Raw genomic sequence first — 23279 nt, 5'->3', positions numbered from 1 at the left:
AAAACATTACGGAAGCATGCAGATCAGTTAAGAAATCGTTTAGTTATCCCAAATCATGAAAGTTCTTTGGAAGTTACAGAAATGGTTGTGCCAGTGAATGAAGCAAATACAAACACAAATACAAATACCACATTACGTTGCTCATCAAGAAACCATAAACCTACAAAGAGGTTTATTGAAGAAATCTAACTTTAAATTGTTTGAAGGAAATGTAATAAATTAATAAATGATTATTTATGTATATTGTATATTAAAAATAGAATCGAACATTCGAAAAATAATAAATAAAAATTTGATATAAAAAATAAATTGAAATATAAATTAGTAGTCGTATTGTTTATAATTAGTAGTTGGTATTACTACATATTTCTTTACACAGACTCTGATTGCCCTAAGAAAAGATATATATCGATATTCACACAAAGTGATTTTTATAGCTAAATATTTCATATAAATATATTTAAGCTGATAATGCTCTATTATTGGATGCATCTACACAGAAAAATATATCATTATTTTCACCAAGTATAAAAAATTAAAAACTTAATTACTGAATCATGTGTATTTATATTATAGCATCAAATATATGCACTGCAGAATGCCAAAGTAAAATATCAAATATATATTTACAATAATTTTTTAAAGCTTTTAATCTACAAGTTTTGGACATCACAAACAGTCTAAGTAAATTTCAATTATATATTTGTGCTATCTATTTTTTAACAAAGTTATGAACCCAGAGGTCTTGGAAGAAATAGATGCCGATAACAGAATTATCAATAGTCCAAGTAAATTTTAATTATATATTTGTGCTATCCATTTTTTAACAAAGTTATGAACCCAGAGGTCTTGGAGGAAATAGATGCCTATAATGGAAGTACCACTAGTCCAAGTAAATTTTAATTATATATTTGTGCTATCCATTTTTTAACAAAGTTATGAACCCAGAGGTCTTGGAGTAAATAGATGTCTATAATGGAGGTACCACTAGTCCAAGTAAATTTTAATTATATATTTGTGCTATCCATTTTTTAACAAAGTTATGAACCCAGAGGTCTTGGAGGAAATAGATGCCTATAATGGAGGTACCACTAGTCCAAGTAAATAGTATCTTATAGATATTTATATCATTTTTGAACATAGCTATCATTCAAAACAATCAATATAGTTTTATAACATCAAAAAACAACAAAAAAATGATATATTATAACAAATATTTATACATCCATGATTTTGGCGACATATATTACAAATGCCGAGGGTAGGGGTAAATTTGGGTCACATTTTACTGTGACCCTATCTCTTTATTGACACCATAAAAATTATAGAACAAGATATGGACTTAAAATTAATCCAATTAGATGATGGCAGAAAGGTTACGGAAAGAAAAAAAAATATTGTATATTAGACGATAAAATTAATGAAAATATAATACTATACTGTGGAGGTTTTTTTACCCCTATAGAATATTTGGAGAAAATATCAAAATTTTTATATTCAAAAAAATCAAATCACTCTAATTTTTCTGCCATTGTCAAACTATATTGTTTTATATTGTCAATAAAGGATAACATTACTATTAATCCGAGTATTTATAGTCGGGTTTGACATAGGTGGTATACGTCATTTTCAAAATTTATAGTTTTTAATTTTTTTTTTACATATACCTTATCATATTGTTTCGTCATTGATATTTTATTTATATAGTTAACACGCACTAAACCATTTTTAATAATTTACCATACAATCTTTTAATCATATTTATATAGCGCAATACTAATATGTAATCTTATTATAATAATCGCAATGGAAATATATTATTTTTAATATTGTTGGTATATTATATATTTAAAATTTTCTATGACATAAATAATAAATAAATCCCTAAAAATATTATTACTACTTTATGTTCATTCTTGATTAAGTTCAATTTTCTGACCAGGTAAAAGCGTGCCACTTAAATTTTAGAAAAAGTTTTAAAAGTCAGACTTTTGAATAGTTAGGAAAGATGACAAAGGTATGATATAGTTAAGAAAATCAACTATCTTATTATGGGTTATATATTAATGTAACAATATTGGATAATAGGGTAGGTATATAGATTAATTAAACATTTACAGAAAAACATATTTTTGAACTAATATTACCTCAAGATAAAACTTTAAATATTAGCATAAAAAAATTTAATTTTATGATAAAGAATTTATGTATAAACCCACAAAAGTACTTATGATAAACTTCAATATTTATATAGTGATGAAGCGTCAAATTCACTACTATCAAAGCAATAGAATTTTTATTTTTAGTCAAACCATAAAAAGATTAAAATATATAAATAAGTATAATTCGTCTTTGTTTTTGAGTAAAATGATCAAACACAGAATTATAATTATTGCTAGATTTTAAATTTTTTAATAACTTTTTTTCAATCAAAGTCAAAAATATTTTTATCTTGTACTCAGTATCTTTTTAAAATTTTTAATAAGATACTAGTTATGATTTGAATATAATGAGGCTTTTTTGATATCAATATCACATCCATATTATTTTTCTTTTGGTAAAACAAAGGTTGCGGAGTTCAATAATATAAATAACATTGAACTGGGGGTTTTAAATTATATTAAAGAAAGTCATAAATGCTTAATAATTATTCTTCCATTAAGGAAATTTTTTATAAATTTAATACTGCAATACCTTCATCAGCTCCAATTGAAAGGTTATTTAGTTTAATGTTAAGTACGCCAAAACGGCAAAGGTCCAATTATAAATATTTGAAAAATTTGATTATCTTATAAAATAATGAATTTATTTTAAATACTCTTTTGCAAATTAATATTTCAACTCCCATTAAAAATACTAGTCTCCCTTCATCTATGCTAAGAATGGGCTAATACTAATATTAAAATACCTGATTATTATAATCAACTCATGATTAAATATTTTAGTAATTATTGTAAATATTCATTCTTATTATATGAATGTTATGTTCTTCACAAATAAATAATAAAAACTGTATTTTACAAACTATTCTAATTTAATTGGTAATGATAATTTAGAAGTATCTTGTATTTAAGATACTCTAGTTAGGCAAAAGATACAAGTATCTTTTATCTTGTATCTTTTTGATATTTTGAAAAAGATATTAGTATCTATATCTAAGATTCATTTTTTCACAAAGAATCTGTATCTGTATCTAGATTCTTTTTCCGGATGACCTGCCCAACTCTGGGTATTGTTTATAATTAATAGGCGTCATGTCTAAGAAAGGATTTATAAATTCCTTTGCATGATAAGAATATCCTTCACAATCTTGAACTGATCTATAGATAATGGGAAAAAAATTTCTATATATGTGTTTTAATATTATATATATATTTTTTTATTATATTAGTCTTAATATTTTTATAATATATATTTATTTAAATTATATGCTCATACATATAACATAAAATTTGCATCTAAATATTTTTATTTTTTAGATAAAAAGGCGTTAAATAAAAGTATATCAAAATGTATCTTAAAAATTATCTATAAACAGATACCTCTGAAATAATATAGATGCATATACTTTTTATACAACTCTGATAATCATAATAAATTTTAAATAACATAATTACAATTAGTAAACATTAATTAAGTAAGGAAAAAAATATAATAAAAAAAATAAACATTTTTTTATTTTGCTTCATCACTGATTTAAAGATATATTTATAGTATAATCGTGCTGTCTGTTATATATTAATAGATCTAGAAGAGTTTTCTAAAATTTTATTAATTATCTGCAATTTATAATATATTATCTTAATTAATTAAATTTTTTAATATGTTCTTTTCTATTATTTATACAATTATTATAATATTAATTGTATATAATCTATATTAATTACCATTTAGCAATTTATATTTATATTTAATTTTATTTAAAATAAAAAGTATATTTTAATTTATTTGTCTTATCTGTTACATCATTTCAAAATTATACAAATATTATAATCGCTTCAAATATATTTGTGGCCATTTTAGGTCATTTGACGTTTTTCATAAATGTTCATACGATCTAGTGGACCCTAACCGATAACATCTTTAACTTAGTTAGGGCCATACTATTTATAAATTAAAGGAAATTTTTGTGGACATAATATCATTTGAAATAATTTTAATATGTAAATATAAAAATGATGAAAATATAAATATACCCATAAGATCACATGGTAATTTTAAAAGACTATTATGACTGTAAAAATAATGCTATAAATCTAAGTCAATGACATATAATATACATAGACTGACGATTCATTCATTAAAATGCATTTTTAAGCGTCGTTAAAAGCAAATCAGCTGGACCCGCCATTTTGGTAACAGAAATCATTATTAAAATTACGAGCCTAATTTATTACTATATCTGAAATTTTTCCTATGATACTTAACAAAGAATTTAAATCCACATCCATCTGCATTAATGGTACCATCAAGGATCCTATCCTACAAATATTCCAAGGCTATTCTTCCAAGAAGATATATATTTAGCAGACCAAATTCAAATAATTTAAAATTATATGACTAAATTATTAAAATTTATATTTTAAACATTTTTTTATACATAGAATATAAAGTATCTAATAAAGTTCCCTTACTTATCATTTGTTTTTCTTAAGACACAATATAATTGTTTTTAGTTTCTATTCTAGTCTTAAAATATCTAATAAGGTAGATATATTTAAATCATTGCTTAAATTTATGTTTATCTTAATATGAGACTTTACTTGCCCTTTTAATATTTCGAATCATACAAGGTGATAAACTGAATCATCAGGATTTTTATTATAAATATTCATATTGTTTGGCTTAAACATCTAAATATAAGTTAATTTTTAAAGAATTCTAGCTAAAAATTTACATTATGATATTAATAAAAAAGTAAAATATAACTTAGAAATCCAGAATATTAGGCATCCTCCAATATTTTTCTTAAATAATAAATGTAAAGTTCTCTCAATTTTAAAGTTGTGATCCTGAATCTTAAAAATAGAGGTATTTCTTCTTTTTTTAATATAAAGTAAATGTTTAATCTTCAGATTCTCAATAATATATATATTATAAAAAATATGTTATATTATTAAAGAAATACAATATGAATTTAATATTTTAATCAGTTGTGCTAATTGGATCATATTGATTTAATAGATATATCTTACGATAAATTATGTATTGCAAATAAAAAATTATTTTTGCTTATATTATATTATCCAGTTTATTTTATCAATAAAAAAAATATAGATTAAAACATTAGACTTCAGATAAATTTAGCTTAATCTTACCTTTTTATTTTTTGAAGAATTTCATAACTTAATATTATGAGATTATTAATCTTATGATGAAAATCAATAATTGTTTATTATAAATTAATAAATAGAAATAATATTCATGAATTACAAAAGGATTTATAGATATTATTTATATTTAAATATATATAGTTACAATATATATCTAATATCATTTAAATTAAAAAAGATTATATAGATATATTTATTGTCCTTTAAATAGAATGGTTTTGGTCAGCTTCTGACGAATGTTGGTATTTTCATTTTTATTTTGTTTATCTGCAAAATGATAAAAACTTATGTTTATGTATCGTTCAACTATTAATCTAATTAATTTTTGATAATGGCTAGATGTTTCTTCTTGATCTAGCATGTGATCAACCAGATTATCAAAAATATTTGTTTCTATCACTTTTGAAATCACAAAAGATATTATTCGTTTAAATATACAAAACTTTTTAATTTGATTATTATGTTCAAATGTACGGAAACCACTTTCAGCATATTGGCATAATCTAGATACATCTCTGGAAGGAATTATTAATCCCTGATTGTTTTTAATTTTAATTAAATTATAGCTCTCTTGATCTTTACAATTTTTAACAATCATTGCAGAAATACATATATAACACTTTACCTTATTTTCGGATATAAGTTTACGTGTTATATATCCTGATATATAAGTTGCGATGTTATCAACGAATGGCGATAATTTTTGGATATCTGGAACATCTATAAAAGAAAAATCTATAGCTCGTATATTGTCATCATCTTGATAATCTCCACAAAAAAGATTTGTATTATCGAGTGGAATACAATTACCTGTGCATAAGGCTCCCATCTTTGCTATCATAACGCCTCTTATAGCTGATCGTAATTGATAGGCAGAAGGGTTATTATTAAAACCTCCTTTGCTTCGTAAACAGCTAAAGAAGAGCTCTAGATGATCTTGAGATGTTTTGTAGGTTAAAAGATATCTAAAATATGAAAAGCAATAAATATACAAAATATATATAATGCTAAATAAAATACTTGATGAGTTTGGGGTTAGGTCCTAATAATAATTCCCTCCCAATTCCCAAAATGCTTTTCATTGACAAGATTAAGCCTATAATGCAGACTTTTTTTTTTGATCTATAAACGTATTTTCCACTTTCAAACTAAGGATTTTAAAGTTGTAATGCACATCTCAAAAAAATTTATAATAAGAAAGTGAATTTGTAGTTAGTGGTTTTTTAAACCCTTTAGCAACTATGTTCCGTGTATTTAAAAAGTCAAACATTCTATAAAAATATTAATATATTTTAATACTGATCAATGATTTGAATAAAGTCAACTGTGCTCTCACAATTTTCAAACCCATCAATCTTTAGCTCTTGTGCCAAAAGAATACCTTTTGCCACTGAGCTACTAAAAACTTGTACAGCAAGTCTAACCTTTAAAAAAAAATATAAGTATTGTAATATTTTTAATTGTACTTTCATTTTTTGTTTGTGATAGTCAATATGAGATTTATTAATTTTATTAGCAGCACGAAGTCCTTCTTTATCTTGTAAATTGTGAAGATTAGCTATATATTTACAATTTATTATCTATTAATTTATAAAAATATATATTTTAATAGTAATTTAATTACTGATCCATTATTATAAATTAAAGATTTCTCAACAACTTAATCATGTGGCATACGTCCAACATAATGTAGACTTTTTCATCAAAATTTAATGGGTGAGTAAAATAGGGTATACATAGATCAGGATCTATAGATGCACCAAGTAGTTGGTACATTTTTATATTAGCCGCCAAACCATCACATACTATAACTTTACAGGAAGTGCCTGTATCATGTAATAAATGAAGAGCATTAGTGACTATATTAGCAAGCAAATCTCCAGTAGTATTTGATACTAAGAAGTATCCTATGGGAATTTTCCATGTTCCATTAAGACATGTTGCCATAAGAAAAAGAGCCTGTTTGGCTTTAGGAAGAGAATCAGATGGTTTGATTTCATTGCCCAATCAACATATCCATGGTACTCCTTTTTGTCCCATTGTACAATATGACGAATGGACATTTCATCAAGGCTTAATGTGGTGAATAATTTTACTTTCGAATCAGATAGAAATCTTTTAATTCTATCAAAAGAAGCATCGAGAAAACCTAAAATCAAATTATTAATATTTTAATTTATATATTGTAATAAATATTAAAATATAGACAAATAATAAATTTCACAAGAATTTTAATAAATAGGGCTTACATGACTAGCAGGTTTCTCCAAATCTACATCTTCAAGAATATTAATAGTGTCAATTGTTTTTGAAACATTCTTATAAAAATATGTTTTATAATATAAATATTGTAATAAATATTAAAATATAGACAAATAATAAATCTCACAAGAATTTTAATAAATAGGGCTTACATGACTAGCAGATTTCTCCAAATATACATCTTCAAGAATATTAATAGTGTCAATTGTTTTTGAAACATTCTTATAAAAATATGTTTTATAATATAAATATTAAAATATAGACAAATAATAAATCTCACAAGAATTTTAATAAATAGGGCTTACATGACTAGCAGGTTTCTCCAAATCTACATCTTCAAGAATATTTAAAGTGTCACTTGTTTTTGGAAAATATTTTCTCTAAAAAAATATTTTTTTTAAATAAAAAGGTTATTATTGTTTTTTGAAGTAATATTATTTAACCTTTCTGGTTAAGGTATAGTTATTAGCAGCATAGTTATGATCATTACATAAATGAAAAACAAACCATTATCAAATATCAATCATAAATTATTAATATACTTGGAAAATATGAGTGGCAAATATCTTCAAATATTGAAAAATCTTTTTAAAATAACATATTTACAAATAACATCAATCTTAATCATAAAATTAGGATAATATATATTTGTTTTTTAGTTCCAAAAAATTAGAAAGTATATAGCAGCTTTTTACATGAGAATAATTACTTTATAGGTTACCAAAATGGCGTCCCCAGCTGATTTGTATTGATGTACACTTTTAATGAATGAATCGTCAGTCTAGGTATATTATATGTCATTGATTTGAGCATGCAAAAAGCTTAAGGAAAAGTTTACCGACAAAATATCTAATTATAACTAAAAAATAGTAAAGGCGGTACGATACGAACATATAATATCCCTTCTATACTTTGGTGGGCCTTAGTAATATGCAATATGTAGTTGCAGGTAGAGTTTCCTTTTATGATCTTGCTGATTTGCTTGAAAAAATTATTCACACTCATCTATTGAAGATAAAAAAATTGATTTTAAGTAAGTTTATAGATTCTTGGCGCACTTATCATAAATATTTGCATTCAAATGAAAAGTCAAAAACAGTATATATATATTTTTGGATTAAAATAATATTTTTTTAGAATGATTCGTTTTATCCAGCATTACGTATGATATTACCTGATTATGAGAGAGAAAGGATAGCCTATGGAGTCAAAGAGGTTTAAAATTGTTATATACATTACAGCATATAAATTAAAGATGGCATTAGCACACCTTTATATAAAAGCTTTAAGTATACCCAAAGATGGCATAGATGCCAAACGATTATTGCATTATAAAGATCTGGGAAATGATGATAAAGTAATGCAATTAAACAAATTATTAAAATTTTACAAATTTAAGAGTCATGTTGATTTTGCTGATATTGCATTTCAAGTTTTAAAAGAAAGGTGCCCTGAACATGGAAATATGAGCATAGAAAGTGTTAATGAATGTTTGGACAATATTGCCATAAACAAAGCTATAAAAAACAGAAGTCTATATAATATTATATTTACTATATTAATTAAAATTTAGATATGATTATTAAAAATCTGTCATATATGTTAAAAAACATGTCTGCAATGGAACAAAAATGGTTAATTCGTATAATACTAAAAAAGGTCTCAATAGGCTTAAGTCCTTCTAATGTACTGAAATTATACCATCCTGATGCTGCAGCATTATTTAATGTTAGCAATGATTTAGAGAAGGTTATTATATTTTAAAGTAAATGTTGTATAAATTTTTATAGCTATGTCTAACTTTGAGGGATCCTAATATTAGGGTTAAAGATATACATATCAAACTTTTTATCCCATTTAAACCAATGTTGGCAGAGAGATCATCCCATTATTCAGTAATGAATTTAATTAAGGAAGAAAAACAAGAAGGCAACAGAGATGGTTTTATTATTGAAACAAAATTTGATGGAGAACGTACACAAATTCATTACTCAAAAAAAGAAGGGTTTAAGTATTTTTCTAGAAGGTAATTTGATTAGTTATTGACTATCAATCTACCAATAACAGGCCAATACTGATACCCAAACCAATACCTCCTATACTAAGACTATAAATCAATCCCACTGATACCCCACACAGATGCCAAAAATAATAATGTAGTATTTCTATTTTTTGAGCAAAAATGTAATTCATCAATATTATAATTTGATTTATAATCAATTAATGATATACATAAAATGAAAATAAAAGAAATAGTATATAAAGATTAAAAACACTTAAATGTATTTTTATCAATTTAGAAATTTTTATATGAATTTTTTTTTATGAATTCATAACATAATACTGACTATTTTATGAAGATTAATTATCATTTTTGAGTATTGGCCATTGGTATTGGTTAAGATTTAAAGTATCAGCTGATATCAATACTGACTGATGCCAAGTATTGTTATTGGTCCATCTTTACCTTATATATAGCTATATATAATTATTTTTCAGTTTTAGATTAAACCTTTTATAAATTTAAGATTTAAACTTTGATAAAGATTCAAAACAATATAAAAAAAAAGGAATTTTCACAATAACAAATTGTTGGTGCTATATAGTACACAATTACAAAAGTAATGTAATTTATTTATTTCTAAAAAATCATGTAATTGCATTACTATTTGGAGTATTAACATACATATTACTTTATATTTTATTTAATAATTTTTTACTTTATTATTGATTAATGTTTAGGTTTAATATTATATAAATAATAGTAGTTAGTCCTTCAAAAATGATGGAGTATAAGAATTTTCTCCATAGGGTCATTCCACATCAAATGAGCAAAAAAATGAGATTTTCGGCCTACCCCTTTCGATTTTTTTAAAATTTGGTAAGCAAAGAAAGGTCAATGTAACTAAGAAATAGCCAAAATTTTAGCCTAATAACATTTATATTTTTGGAGATATTAGGGTTCAAAGTGGCAAAATGACGTATTTTTACCCTGCCTTCATTCAATTAAGCATATCTTAAAAATTACATAATTGTAAATGACAAATTTAATATCAAAATTACGTACAAAGATTCTACTTTTAGATAATTTTCCAATTTCCGATAATTTTATTTAATATATAAGGACTAAAAACAATTTTTTGGAAATAATACGACCTTCAATTTTTTTTTAAAATTTAGTAGAGATTATTAAACTCTTCCTTTATATTTATATAAATAAATTGGTTTGGGACGCAGCCATCTTCATTCTCAAAATCGATAAAAATGTTTAGAAAAGTGTATTAATTTTTTCCCGAAAGGGGGCGTCTTTGTATAGAATTATATATTAATCAGTTTTTAATGGTTTTTCTTGGACTATTTGATATAATTTAAAGGATTATTCATCTTGTAAAACAATAAACGGGGCTTTCGTTAAATTATAGAAATTGTATATCGATAAAAGAAATTCAATTTATTACTTTATTTATAATTTATTATAAAAAATTTTGCCCATATAACATATATTATTAATAAAATATATTTAACCAAGTTTATAGTTCTTGAATATATGAATAAGAATCTTGTGCATTTCATAGACGCCAAAAAATAATATCAAAATTTTCTTTACTCAATTTTTTAAAATAATTTGATATTTTTAAAATATTAATTTATTATTATTATGAAATTATACACAAAATAAAAGTATTATCATAAAATAACCCAAAACAATATAAATATTGGATCGGATTTTCTAAAATCGGCATAGCTTTACTAAATTAGAATAACAATAAATAAGTGTTTCAATCAATAAAATAAATAAAAATTTTAAAATTGATTAATCATTCAATAATACATGCTCACTATATTAATTCATTTTTTAATTAATTTATTGGTATACCTAACCCCAAGCCTGGAAAAACTACAGACGAATATACAGTTAAAATTGTACAAGAATTTTATTGTATGGACGAAATAAGCAGAATCATGCCAGGCAAGAAAGATTGCGTTTCGATTTTGACCAAAGACGGAAAAAAGAATACCATACATAAGAGATTAATTTTAGATAATTTGAAAGAAATTCATATATTTTTTAAAGAAATGAGGCCTGATGTTAAAATTGGTTTTTCGAAATTTGCAAGCATTCGCTCAAAAATTGTATACTCGTTGGAGGTAGTGGTACACATGTATGTGATTGCAGCTACCACCAAAATTTTAAATTAATGATAATTAGATCAAATTTAACTAATGATATGTTGCCCTTTAAACATACAAACATATTTTACACTTAATAATTTGTAATTCGCCTCAACCATCCAGTTTATATGGGCAAATGTGATAATTGTCCAGGGTCAACACATTTACGCGATCAAATAGAAATATTGTTTCGTTCTAAGGACATCGAATTTATAACATACAAACAATGGCTATCCGTAGATAGAACCACTCTTGAAACAATAACCAAACCAGTAGGTGAATTTATCAATGCCTAATGGAATCTTTATTACTCCATTTTTTTTATTTCAACGCAACAATCGTTGTATCAAAACAATCTAAAATTGAACTTAGACGAAGACCAATATTTAATTTTATGTGATTTTTAAGAAAACTATAGAGTACAAAATTATCATTGGAATAGGGCTCAATCCACTGCTCACCCTTTTGTTATATATTATAAAGATAATTTTGCCAATATTTGTTGCCTAAATTATGTAATGATATCCGAATCTTTGCAACACAATACAATAGCAGTACATAATTTCAAAAAAACATTGGTAAATTTTTTAATTAATAAAATTTGTAGGCCAAATAAAATTTTTTATTTTTCCGATGATAAAAATCGTAAAAATTTTATTAATATTTGCCATCATGAGATGGATTTCGGGGTACAGGCGATATGGCATTTTTCTGCTATAGCACACGGGAAAAGTGTTTGTGATGGGATTGGTGGCACTGTTAAAAGATTAGCCGCTAGAGCTAGTTTACAAGGCCTTACTCAAAGTAAATAACCACATCATATGAATTGTACGAGTTAAATAAAGAAAATATTAATGTCATATATTTTGAATAGATGACCAAAATAAATTATGATTACCAAGATCTATTACTCAGGGAAAGATTTTCAAAAACTAGATCTATACCTGGAACACACAAAATACACACCTTGATTCCAACAGATCTACATAATTTAAAAGTAAAATGTATTATAATTCAATAGAAAGTACTTTAGAATAGTTATCATATAATGATGAAAGTATAATTATTGAAGAAATATCAGGATACCTAACGTATCCTTATGATTCTAATTGGTGGTTAGCTTTGTTTTAGTGAAAAATTAAAAGCAGGAAGAAATATATATAAAATTTTTAACCCATCCGGACCTTCCAATTCCTTTACATTTCCAAGTATAGACGACACTCTTTACTTGCCCAAATGTCATATCTTAACATTAGTTTCACTGTTAACTGCTACTGGCCGTAGTTATACATTGTTGTCACAAGAAAGTAAATGCGCTACCGAAAAATTAGAATCTTTTAGTGAGTTGTTTATTAGATTTTTAAATTTAAATAATATCAATTTTTTTAATATTTAGGGCGCCATATATGAAATGCACAAGATTCTGATTCATATATTCAAGAACTCGAAATTTAATTGAACATATTTTATTAATATTCATTAAATATATGTTATATGCGCAAAAAATTTTATAATAAATTATAAAGTAATAAATTGAATTTCTTTTAACGATAGACAATTTCTATAATTGAATGAAAGCCCCATTTATTGTTATTTTCACTTACAAGATGAATAATTCTTTAAATTATATCAAATAGTCCAAGAAAAACCATTAAAAACTGATTAATATATAATTTTATACAAAGACGCTCCCTTTCGGGACAATATTTATACACTTTTCTAAACATTTTTATCGATTTTGAGAATGAAGATGGCCGCGTCCCAGATTAATTTTTTTTTATAAATATAAAGGAAGATTTAATAATCTCTACTAAATTTTTAAAAAAAATTGAAGGTCGTATTATTTCCAAAAAATTGTTTTTAGTCCTTATTATATTAAATAATATTACCGGAAATTGGATTTATCTAAAAGTAGAATCTTTGTATGTAATTTTGATATTAAATTTGTTATTTACAATTATGTAGTTTTTAAGATATGCTTAATTAAATGAAGGCAATGGTAAAAATACGTCATTTTTGCCACTTTGAACCCTAATATCTCCAAAAATATGAATGATACGAGGCTAAAATTTTGACTATTTCTTAACTACACTAACCTTTCTTTGCTTACCAAATTTTAAAAAAATCGAAGGGGGTCGGCCGAACCGTGGTTGATTTATCATGACCCCATATTTTTATGATAGTTGTTACCTGATATTTGAATATAATATCCAATTTTTATTCTTTATAACCCCCCCCCCCCCTCTCTCTTCAGGCCAGGTTCAATCCATTAAAACTAAGTGTAAATACTATGGTTTGAGTCAAAATATATTTAAAATTTTTACTTAATAATATCAATATCATTTGTTAAATATTACTGATCTCCCATGTCTAATATTTAATATTAAAAAAAATTCCTAATCAACTTACGCCATAATAATTTTGAAAAAATTGTTCCAAGCCCAATGAAAGATAATAATAATTTTGTTAGTTGAGAATTGAAAAAAAATATTTAAAAAATAATAATGAATTTAAAAATATATTCAAAATCAGATTTTTATGGGCCTTGGTTTTTAGATCAGACCGAGCAGGCCTGTAAAAAAATTTGTTTTAGGCCATTGTCTGATCCATAGTTAATAATAAAAAAAATTCCCAAGCGTCCAAGCTGATAATAATTTTGAATAATTTTCCCCAAATCCAGCCAAAAATAATTTATAAAAATATTTTCCTAGTCCAGCCCAAACCATAGTAATTTTCAAAATTTGTTTCTAGCCTGGAGATAGGTAAATCTCTAATAATCATCTATTTTTTATTCTTTTTAACCCTGCTCACCCCTACTTTAGACCAAGGCCAACCCATTAAGACTAAGAGTGAATACTATTTTTTTGAGCATGAGCCTTGATTTTTTGATCAGGCCTGGTCAATTCTTCAAAAAAAAAATTTCAGGCCAATGTCTAACCCATATTTAAAATTAAAATTTTTTTAAGCATATGACCATAATAATTTTGAAAATTTTTTCCCAAGCCAGGTCCAAGCCCACATTAATTGTGGAAAATATTTCCCAAGCCCAGCAAAACCCATAATAATTAATTTTTTCCTTGGATCCAGAAAAATAGGTCCAATATAAGGGGTTTATAAGAATTAACTGTCTTATATGCACATTTTTTTGCCATTCTATATTATTGAGAAAATTTTTAAAAATAATTTATTATCAAATGCAGGGGAAATATCTGATTTACCACCCATCATTCTACTGGTTAACTCCTGGAATTTTTATGAAATTCATTGCCTTTTAAATTAGTGAAAAATGTTGACCTAATTTAAATTGTAAACAGACAACCACCCCTCCAAATAATATGTGATTTATTACTTAGGTACAAAATATAAAATTAAATTTAAGACCTTGTTATTATATTACAATAGAAAAATAAAATATATTCTAAGTTAACAAATAATAGGAGGTTAATTCAATCATTGTCAAATTATACATAAGTAAAACAAAAAGGTTATACATTTAATCAAAAATGCTATAAGTTATATGAATAACATACATACAACAATTATGAAGTGATAAGAAAATTTACAAAACTATGGAATGCATGTAAAAAGGCATCTTAAGAAAAGATAAGAGAGGTATTCAGTTGAAAGTTGCATGAATAACATGGAATAGCCTATACAAAGCCAATAATGGCAAAATTTTAAAAATATCAGCTATGCTAATGACAATTGAGTTGTATTAAATAACAAAACCAAAATCTGCTTCCATCATAAAAATTCCATTGATTTACCAAGTTGCAAAATTACAGACCTAGGATATTCCAGAAAAGTGCATAGTTTTTAATTTAATTCATCCATCATAAAATTAAGTAGAAAATTCTAATTTTTTGTCAAACTTGATGATATATCAGTTTGTATTTATGCATAAAAATTACTTAATTAAATATATAATTGTATAAAATTCAAATATATCCATTCTTCAATAAAATCTTTATTGTAAGAAATATTTGATAATTTAAACATTGATACTGTGAAATTCTAAATATTAACCCTCTGATGAAATGGTTAGGCTATATTTTTTGTCTTCTGGTGAGGTATCTTGGGTATAATCATCATTTAAAATATCATATATAATCAGATGCCATTATAACCCATTGATTTACCAAATTGCAAAAGAGTTAATGTTCTTAACCTTAATAATCTCCAGCCAGCGAGAGTACCCATCAATCATTACAAATCCATAAAAATTCTTAATAGGACCAAAAAAATCAACATTAACTCGATACCATGGCACGTTCGGCTGTACCCAATAATTTTGTTTAATTTTCGGTAATTTAGGTGCATTAACCATACACATATTGCACCTAAAAACCATTTCTTTAATATCTTTAGTCACTCCAGGCCACCAAAAATATCTTTCCATCGTATCTAACATCCTAAGCAACCCAATATGACCTTCATGTAGCACCTTAAGAAAATCTTTTCTTAGACTATGAGGAACAACAATTTGTTCTCCCTTAAAAATACAATCATTCTTAATGTTCAACAATTTTACCAACGCCTTATAACCTTTAATCAGCGAATGATCTTTATCTCCATTCAAAACGAATTTCTTAACTCTTATTAATTCAGTATCTACCAAAGTTTCTTTTTTTTTATCAGATCTAAATTATTAATTATTATTACATTTTTCTCAAAATCATCAACACAAAAAAAACTACATCTTTATCAATTAGCCTTGATAACCCATCAGGAATAATCTGATCTTTACCCCTCCTATAATAAATGTCAAAATCAAATCCAGCTAAACAAAAGGCCCATTTTTTTAACCTTGGAGACATATTGTATAGTTTAACTGGATCTGATCCAAACAAATTAACAAGAGGTTTATGATCCGTAAAAATTTTAACTTTTCTCCCCACTACATATTCCCTCCATTTCTTAACAGCTAAAACAATAGATAATCCTTCTTTCTCAATAATAGAATAACCTTTTTCAGCACCAGCCCAAGCTGACATAAATTCAATTGGTCTTTCACAGACCTATGATTATAGATAGATAGAAGATATTATAATGGAATCACTTGGTCAAGTCCGGCTTCCTATATATAATTTCTCCAAGGATGGAACCACCAAGTTGGATTTAAAAAATGATCTTTGCTGGGATTCGATGGGATTCGAACCCAAACCCAACAGATTTGTAAGTGGCGCTCTTGCTGATTAGGCCACAGACGCTTTTCAAAAAATAAATTTGTCCAAATGAAAAATAAACAAATTGCAAATTTGTTACTAAGAATTCTAGTATATATGTAATGGTAGCTTAAATAAATGAATGTTTGATATGTGATATTATCATTGAACCGAATAAGCTATGGTTTAAAAGAATAATATTGGCTATTACGTTGTAACACTGTGTATATATTATAGATAGATTATAGATATTATCAACTCCTCAAGGATGAAACCATCAAGTTAGATTAAAAAAAATGTATTGGGATTTGAACCTAAGTCTATCAGGTTTGTAAGTGACGCTCTTGCCTATTGGGCCACAGACACTTTTCAAAATTAGCGATTTTTAAAATATATATTATAAATTGTGAAAGTGTGACTGTCACATTGTGACAAGGCTTTTATACATGTTTTTAAAACAAATTATATATGTATGATAATTATACACTATAAAAAATACTTTAACCATTATTGTGAATATACTATAAAAAACTCTACCAGTAGTACAACGCCATTTTATAACTCACTCAATTTACCCAACACAACTCTAAAACTAAAATTAATAATTCTTCAATTCCCAATTTTATTGATGAAATATATTTAAAAAAACTAAAAGTCATAAAAGTCATCTTAATTATAAAATCTAGTCCCTTTTATACTTTTGGAGATCACGAGTTTTACACGTGATTATAAAATCAGGCGACTATTTATAAATTTGATAAATATTAAACAAAAAATTTTTTAAATAAATAATAATAATATGACAAATATGACAATATGTATCTCAGTTTATTATTATTTTAGTTCAGCTGTTATTTTTATTGGTAATTTATTATATTAGAGAGAGAGAGTAGGGCAAGTGAGGATAATATTAATTGTAAAATATCTTCATTACCTTGAGAGCCAAATGAAGAAAAGGACCAGTAATTGGTTTCTATTTTTGAATAAGGATAGTAACAAAAATAACATATATAAAATGAGTGTCAGGACTCATTTCCAAGATAAGAATAAACAATTTTTTTTAACCCATCATAAAAAACGTTAGAACTAGTGCTGTTTTAAAAAAATCGAACGCGTTCAACGTTCATTGATAAGAATCGAACGCGTTCAACGTTCATTGACAAGAATCGAACGCGTTCAACGTTCATTGACAAAAATCGAACGCATTCACGTTCACTGTCAAAAAAATGGAACCCCGTCCACGTTCGTTAAAATTTTATAATAATTTTTTTTTAAAATTTAATTTAATATAAATAAACATTTTATAACCATGTTAAAAAATAATATAGTTTTATTTTGATAATATAATTATAAATATATTATAATATAGCGAGCGAATAAAAAGATATTTTTATTTAAAAAAAAATTTCTTATTAATTTTTAATAACAATTGTTTTTCAAAATTTTTATTTGATAGACATGTACGCTTGGCGGCATTATCTATACTAATGAGGGGATTGCGGTATTTTACTTAATAAACAACTCTTTTAACGTGGGAGTTATATTATATAAAATAAAATAATTAATGTTACAATCAAATGTCGTTTTAAATTGGAACTTGAAGATTTTGAAACTGATATAATACTTTTTGGGCACATTTAGTTCCTTCAATATATGATGTTACTGTAAAATATTTATCATATTATTCATCTGATTTTGAATTTTGAGAATCAGATAATAATGATGAAATAATAATATCCATGCTTTATTAAATTAAAATATAAACAATAATATTCAAATTAATAAACTATAATTAAGGCTTGTTGAAAAATTGAAATGTGAAAAAGGAAAAACAGCTGATTAAAAAATATATTTTTAAAAAATTTTGATTAATAGTAAATTTTTCAAGTAAATAAAAAAAAAGTGTGTTTAAAATTGAACGAAGATTAAATTCGAACGGGTTCGTCATAAAGAAGGAACGCCCACACGTTCAAAGTTCGTCAAAAATAAAAGGAACGCTGTTCATCATTTTTTTCAAAGACCTTCGTCGTTTACGCACTAGTTAGAACTTGAGTGCGGTTTTATAGTGCGCACAAATTGAACGCTTAAACGCAGCGCTTCAAAATGCAAATAATGCATTCGTTTAAATTGGACAGCATTTTTTTTGTTTTAAATTTAGACGTTTCATATTAAAAAAAATAAAAATTAACGGTTCAATTTAAAATAGTTGCGTATACGTTTTTTTTATTTGCGTTTTGAAACGCTGCATAAACGTTCAAAAATTTTCAAAAAAAGCTTACTTTTTTAAATATTAAATTAAAAAAATAATTCATCATATAATCATGATTATTCGTTATATTGATCTATTCTTTAATATATAAAAAAATTTACACTAATATATTCAAACATAAAAGAATATAGAACATTGAAATATGTTAATTTTGATATGCAAAACAATAATTACATAAAACATTTCCAAACGTAATTTTATTTTACATATTTGGCAAAAATATTTTGTTTTTTTTATCCTTTTTTCTAGGACACACAACACACCTTCCTCGTGTAATATTCTCATTTTGTTCTTTGCCTAATAATATATTGTAAATAAATTCTTTCAGAAGTTGCGAAATCTGAAACATTTTTTTCGTACTTCCAAATGTGGGCTAATAAGTTCCATTGCTAATTTTTTAATGAAATTACTTCTAGTAATAGATTTTTTGTGTTTGCGTGTATATAATATGAGAACTAATGGATGTTATGTTAAGAAGTGTATAAAAATGTTAATGGCCATCAATATGAATTTCTTGAAATTGAATACTTTTCTGTCATTTGATCTACCATAAGTACCCCACCTTTAGTCATATTATGTTTTGATTTCAGGTTATTATTTTCAACATTTTTATTATGATGGAATGTTGATAGCATTATGACATTTTTCCTTTTTTTTGGAACATATGATAATGTTATGTCTTCCTGAAATCCAAATATGCTTTTATATATTTCTCTTCCCTTTGTTAATATGAAATCATTAGGATTTTGTGGTTTAGTCTCCTTTAATGTACCCACTAATGTTTTGTATATGCAATAAAGTTAATACAGTATCATAACCTGTAAACCAATTATCCATGGTTATATTGCAACCTGAACCAGATATAGAAAGAATTAATCGATTAACTACATCTGCTGGTTCATTATTTAATAAGGCACCTCTGGTTGATTTCCATTATATATTTCTAGATTTAGAGTGTATGTTTTGGCATTCATCAAAGAGTTATGCCATATTTTGATAGTTTATGCATGTACTGTCTGAATGGGCATTTACCATGAAGTGCTAAAGGCATATCATCTAGGGTTGCATTGAAATTGTATATTATCTGGAGTAATTATCATCAAAAGCTTGAAAAATATTTCTAATATGAGTTGCGATGTATATCATTTCTTTCTTTTTTTGTTAATATGTCATCAAATCTCATTGTATGAATTTGAAATTTAGATATTTTGAGTGGCATTGCTGCTCTAAATATCTCAATTCCAAACCTATCATATTTCCATGAATCTGACATATTTAGATTTCCATGAATCTGACATATTTAGATTTCCGTGAATCTGACATATTTAGATTTAAAAATTCCAGCTAAATAAAGAATTCCCAATAATGCCTTGAATTCTGATACATCAACTTCTTTAGTAGGACTTTCATATTGGTCATTATAGATTTTACTTATAATTTTAATTTTTAGATTATTCATATGTTAAATAATCTCTTCAATCATTTTTGTTATGAACAAGTCAAAACATTTTTCCGGAGTGTCTGCTTCTTCATATTCTTTTATCCCTGGCAGAAGAATAACTAAATTTTGTTGACAAATTCTTATTCTTTGATTAGGAAAATCCTTTTTCCATTTAGTAACCTTATTTATAGCTAATCCTAAAGAGAAATATACTATGATAAATGGTTATATATATGCCTAAATAATATTTAACTATATTGTCTTTTATCTAATTCAGATTGTGCATCATGATCACTATCATATATATTCTTCATCGTCACTATTAATTACATTGTCATAATCATCTAAAATGATATACGTCAAATAATTTTATTCCTTTCAGAATTTGCAAAAATCTTATCTTATCTTGCACGTTGGTCATAGACCTGTATTCTTCATATAACTATGCTGGTTTTTTTCTCAGGATACCGACAAACCTTGTACCCAGGAAACTAATTTATGAGTGGAACTCTTCCAATAAAGTGAATAGTTTGATTTAGCAGGAGATAGAAATTATTATAAGGAGAAATAGAATAGATGTAGGAAACTGTTTAAATTCTTGTTTAAATTCTTCCAAATACAACCGTATAATGTTACTTTACATAGTAAATGATAAAAATAATTTGAGAAATGAGTCAACTGATTAAAATAAATCTCCACCAGAAAAAATGTTAATTTCTTTTTTATATATCTCATCCAAAATATAAGATTTAAATTTCTTTTTAATAAATTTTATAATGTAGTAGTATATATTTATAATTATTTTTTAAAAAAATTACGAATTTACTCTGGTGGGGTCTCACAAACCCCAATCAGTCACAAAATGCTTATATTTTAAAAATTACTCAGCCGAAATATATGAAATTGGAATATAGATTCTAAGATATATTTGATGAAGTTACTGAAGAATCCATATCATAATAAATAACCGTGTTTATGTAATATTATTTCGAGCATGTTTGGGGTTTCATATACCCACCAGAGTACTGAAAGGTTAATGAGCCTGATTACCAGTGTTGTTAAACGCTACTTTTAAAAGTGGCGCGCTATCGTTTTCAAATGAGTAGCGCGCTATTAGCTACTTTTTACGCTATTTTGATTTTTTAAAAAATTTTTTTTACATATCTTTATTTCCACAAATAAAATATTGGTATAATAACATGACTATAATTTGTTACACATATATATATAATTTATTTTATATTGCACTTTATAATAATAACATTTTATACTGTCATCCCTAAGTCTAGAGCGACGATCAGAAAGTATAAGCTTTGCCATACTAAATAATCGTTCAGCACTAGCACTTGAGGGCAACGCAGTATTAAATTTAATAAACACACTTTTTATATGAAAAAAATCATCAAAGATATTTAAATGAGTATTTTTTAGATTTAAAAAAATAATCTAGAGGTTCAATAATATTATTATTATTTATTTTAAAAAAATCGTCTATGTAAGGCCGCGGTTTCGATCTTGCTATAGTATTAGTATCGTGGTTAGGCATGGCATTTTTTAATGTCACCATCAGCCTATCAAGTTGCCATTTAGATTCAGTCAAATTAATTTATAGCCAATTTAACTTGAAATTAGGATGAACGATAGCAGCTATTACATTATCATCATCATACAGATCTGGAAATCTAATTTATATAAAGCGATTGTATTAATTATAAAATAAGAAAAATACCTATTTAATTTTTAAAATTTAAATTTATCTGAGATTTAGATTCATTTATAAAAAAATATTAAAATAGCATTAAATTATGGTAAATAAAGATTTTAAAAATATAATTATTATACACAAGGTAATTAATAATATATTAAAGTTGTAAATTAAGCCAATTTAAATTATGGCTAATCAAGCAATAAATCATTCATTTTATATAATAGTATAATAGTATAATAGAAAATAAAAATAAAGTTTTGACATTTTCTTAATGCCTTTTAGCATAGACTCTACCAGTGGTTGGCAAAATTTTCTTGCATCGAAACCGATATCCAGTAGTAATTTTTTCTTCAAGATTAAAGTATTTTTTGGGAAAGGATAATCTATATTTTTCTCATTTTTCAAAAAAATTTCACTATCTTCAACAATCTCACACATTTTTAATAACTAGATTTATAATGCTAATTAGATTTATAATGCTAACTAGATTTATAATGTATATTTTAAAATATAAATTTAAATTTCAAAAATTAAATAAAATAAAAGGATTATAATTTTTGATTTAATAAAAAATATATTTTAATAATTTTTAGATGTATTTATTATGTATTTCTAAATTAGTAGCGAGCTAACGCTATCGTTATTTTCTAAAAAAAAGTAGCCAGCTAAAGCTACCACTACTGAAAAAAGTAGCGCGCTATTTTAACAACACTGCTGATTACAAAGTGATCATTTTAAGAAACAGTTGGAAAATAAAGATCGTTTGTTTTTATATAAAAAGAATATATTTTTTTTGTAAATAAGGATATTAATTTATAATATTTTGTTTTGTTTACCAGATCAAAGTATTTATTTTTATATAAAAATAAAGTAACTCCACTACAAAGAACCGGAAATAAACAGGAATAAAATATTACCTATTTGGAAG

General features: G+C 25.2%; 2 protein-coding genes across 9 annotated transcripts in view; one reads left to right on the top strand and one right to left on the bottom strand.

Annotated features, from left to right (window-relative positions):
- Positions 1–5430: 5430 nt before the first annotated feature.
- Positions 5431–8213, bottom strand: LOC135931493 (uncharacterized). 7 transcript variants are annotated; one of them, XM_065468646.1, is made up of 8 exons: positions 7901–8213; positions 7748–7816; positions 7583–7651; positions 6958–7482; positions 6800–6913; positions 6633–6757; positions 5959–6298; positions 5431–5909 (listed from the first exon to the last, which is right to left on the bottom strand). In XM_065468646.1, the coding sequence occupies exons 5-8, from the start codon at positions 6803–6805 to the stop codon at positions 5889–5891; spliced, it is 492 nt and encodes a 163-aa protein (XP_065324718.1). In that variant the 5' UTR covers positions 6806–6913; positions 6958–7482; positions 7583–7651; positions 7748–7816; positions 7901–8213; the 3' UTR covers positions 5431–5888. The 7 variants fall into 7 exon arrangements, 6 of the variants coding, with proteins under 6 accessions (XP_065324718.1, XP_065324716.1, XP_065324717.1 ...); XM_065468644.1 differs by having other exon boundaries at positions 5431–6068; positions 6144–6298; XM_065468645.1 differs by having other exon boundaries at positions 5431–6053; positions 6144–6298.
- Positions 8214–8439: 226 nt separating this feature from the next.
- Positions 8440–23279, top strand: part of LOC135922882 (DNA ligase 4-like) — a 60275-nt gene continuing 45435 nt past the window's right edge. For both annotated transcript variants that reach the window (XM_065457388.1, XM_065457387.1), the window contains exons 1-6: positions 8440–8693; positions 8733–8810; positions 8851–8952; positions 8995–9127; positions 9169–9344; positions 9386–9621. In XM_065457388.1, the coding sequence (XP_065313460.1) occupies positions 8526–8693; positions 8733–8810; positions 8851–8952; positions 8995–9127; positions 9169–9344; positions 9386–9621 (893 nt within the window). In that variant the 5' untranslated portion in view covers positions 8440–8525. The remainder of the gene's footprint in view (positions 8694–8732; positions 8811–8850; positions 8953–8994; positions 9128–9168; positions 9345–9385; positions 9622–23279) is intronic.

The sequence above is a fragment of the Gordionus sp. m RMFG-2023 genome, chromosome 1 (assembly GCF_954871325.1).
Source record: "Gordionus sp. m RMFG-2023 chromosome 1, tfGorSpeb1-WG-v2, whole genome shotgun sequence".
In the NCBI taxonomy this organism is placed as follows: domain Eukaryota; kingdom Metazoa; phylum Nematomorpha; class Gordioida; order Chordodea; family Parachordodidae; genus Gordionus; species Gordionus sp. m RMFG-2023.
This window is presented reverse-complemented; position numbering and strand designations above follow the sequence as displayed.

Excerpts from the sequence above, each read along its gene's own strand:
- LOC135931493 (XM_065468641.1), bottom strand. Across the intron at positions 6,299-6,632 it reads TTTATTCAAATCATTGATCA|ATATCTTTTAACCTACAAAA; the intron begins GTATTAAAATAT and ends TTCATATTTTAG.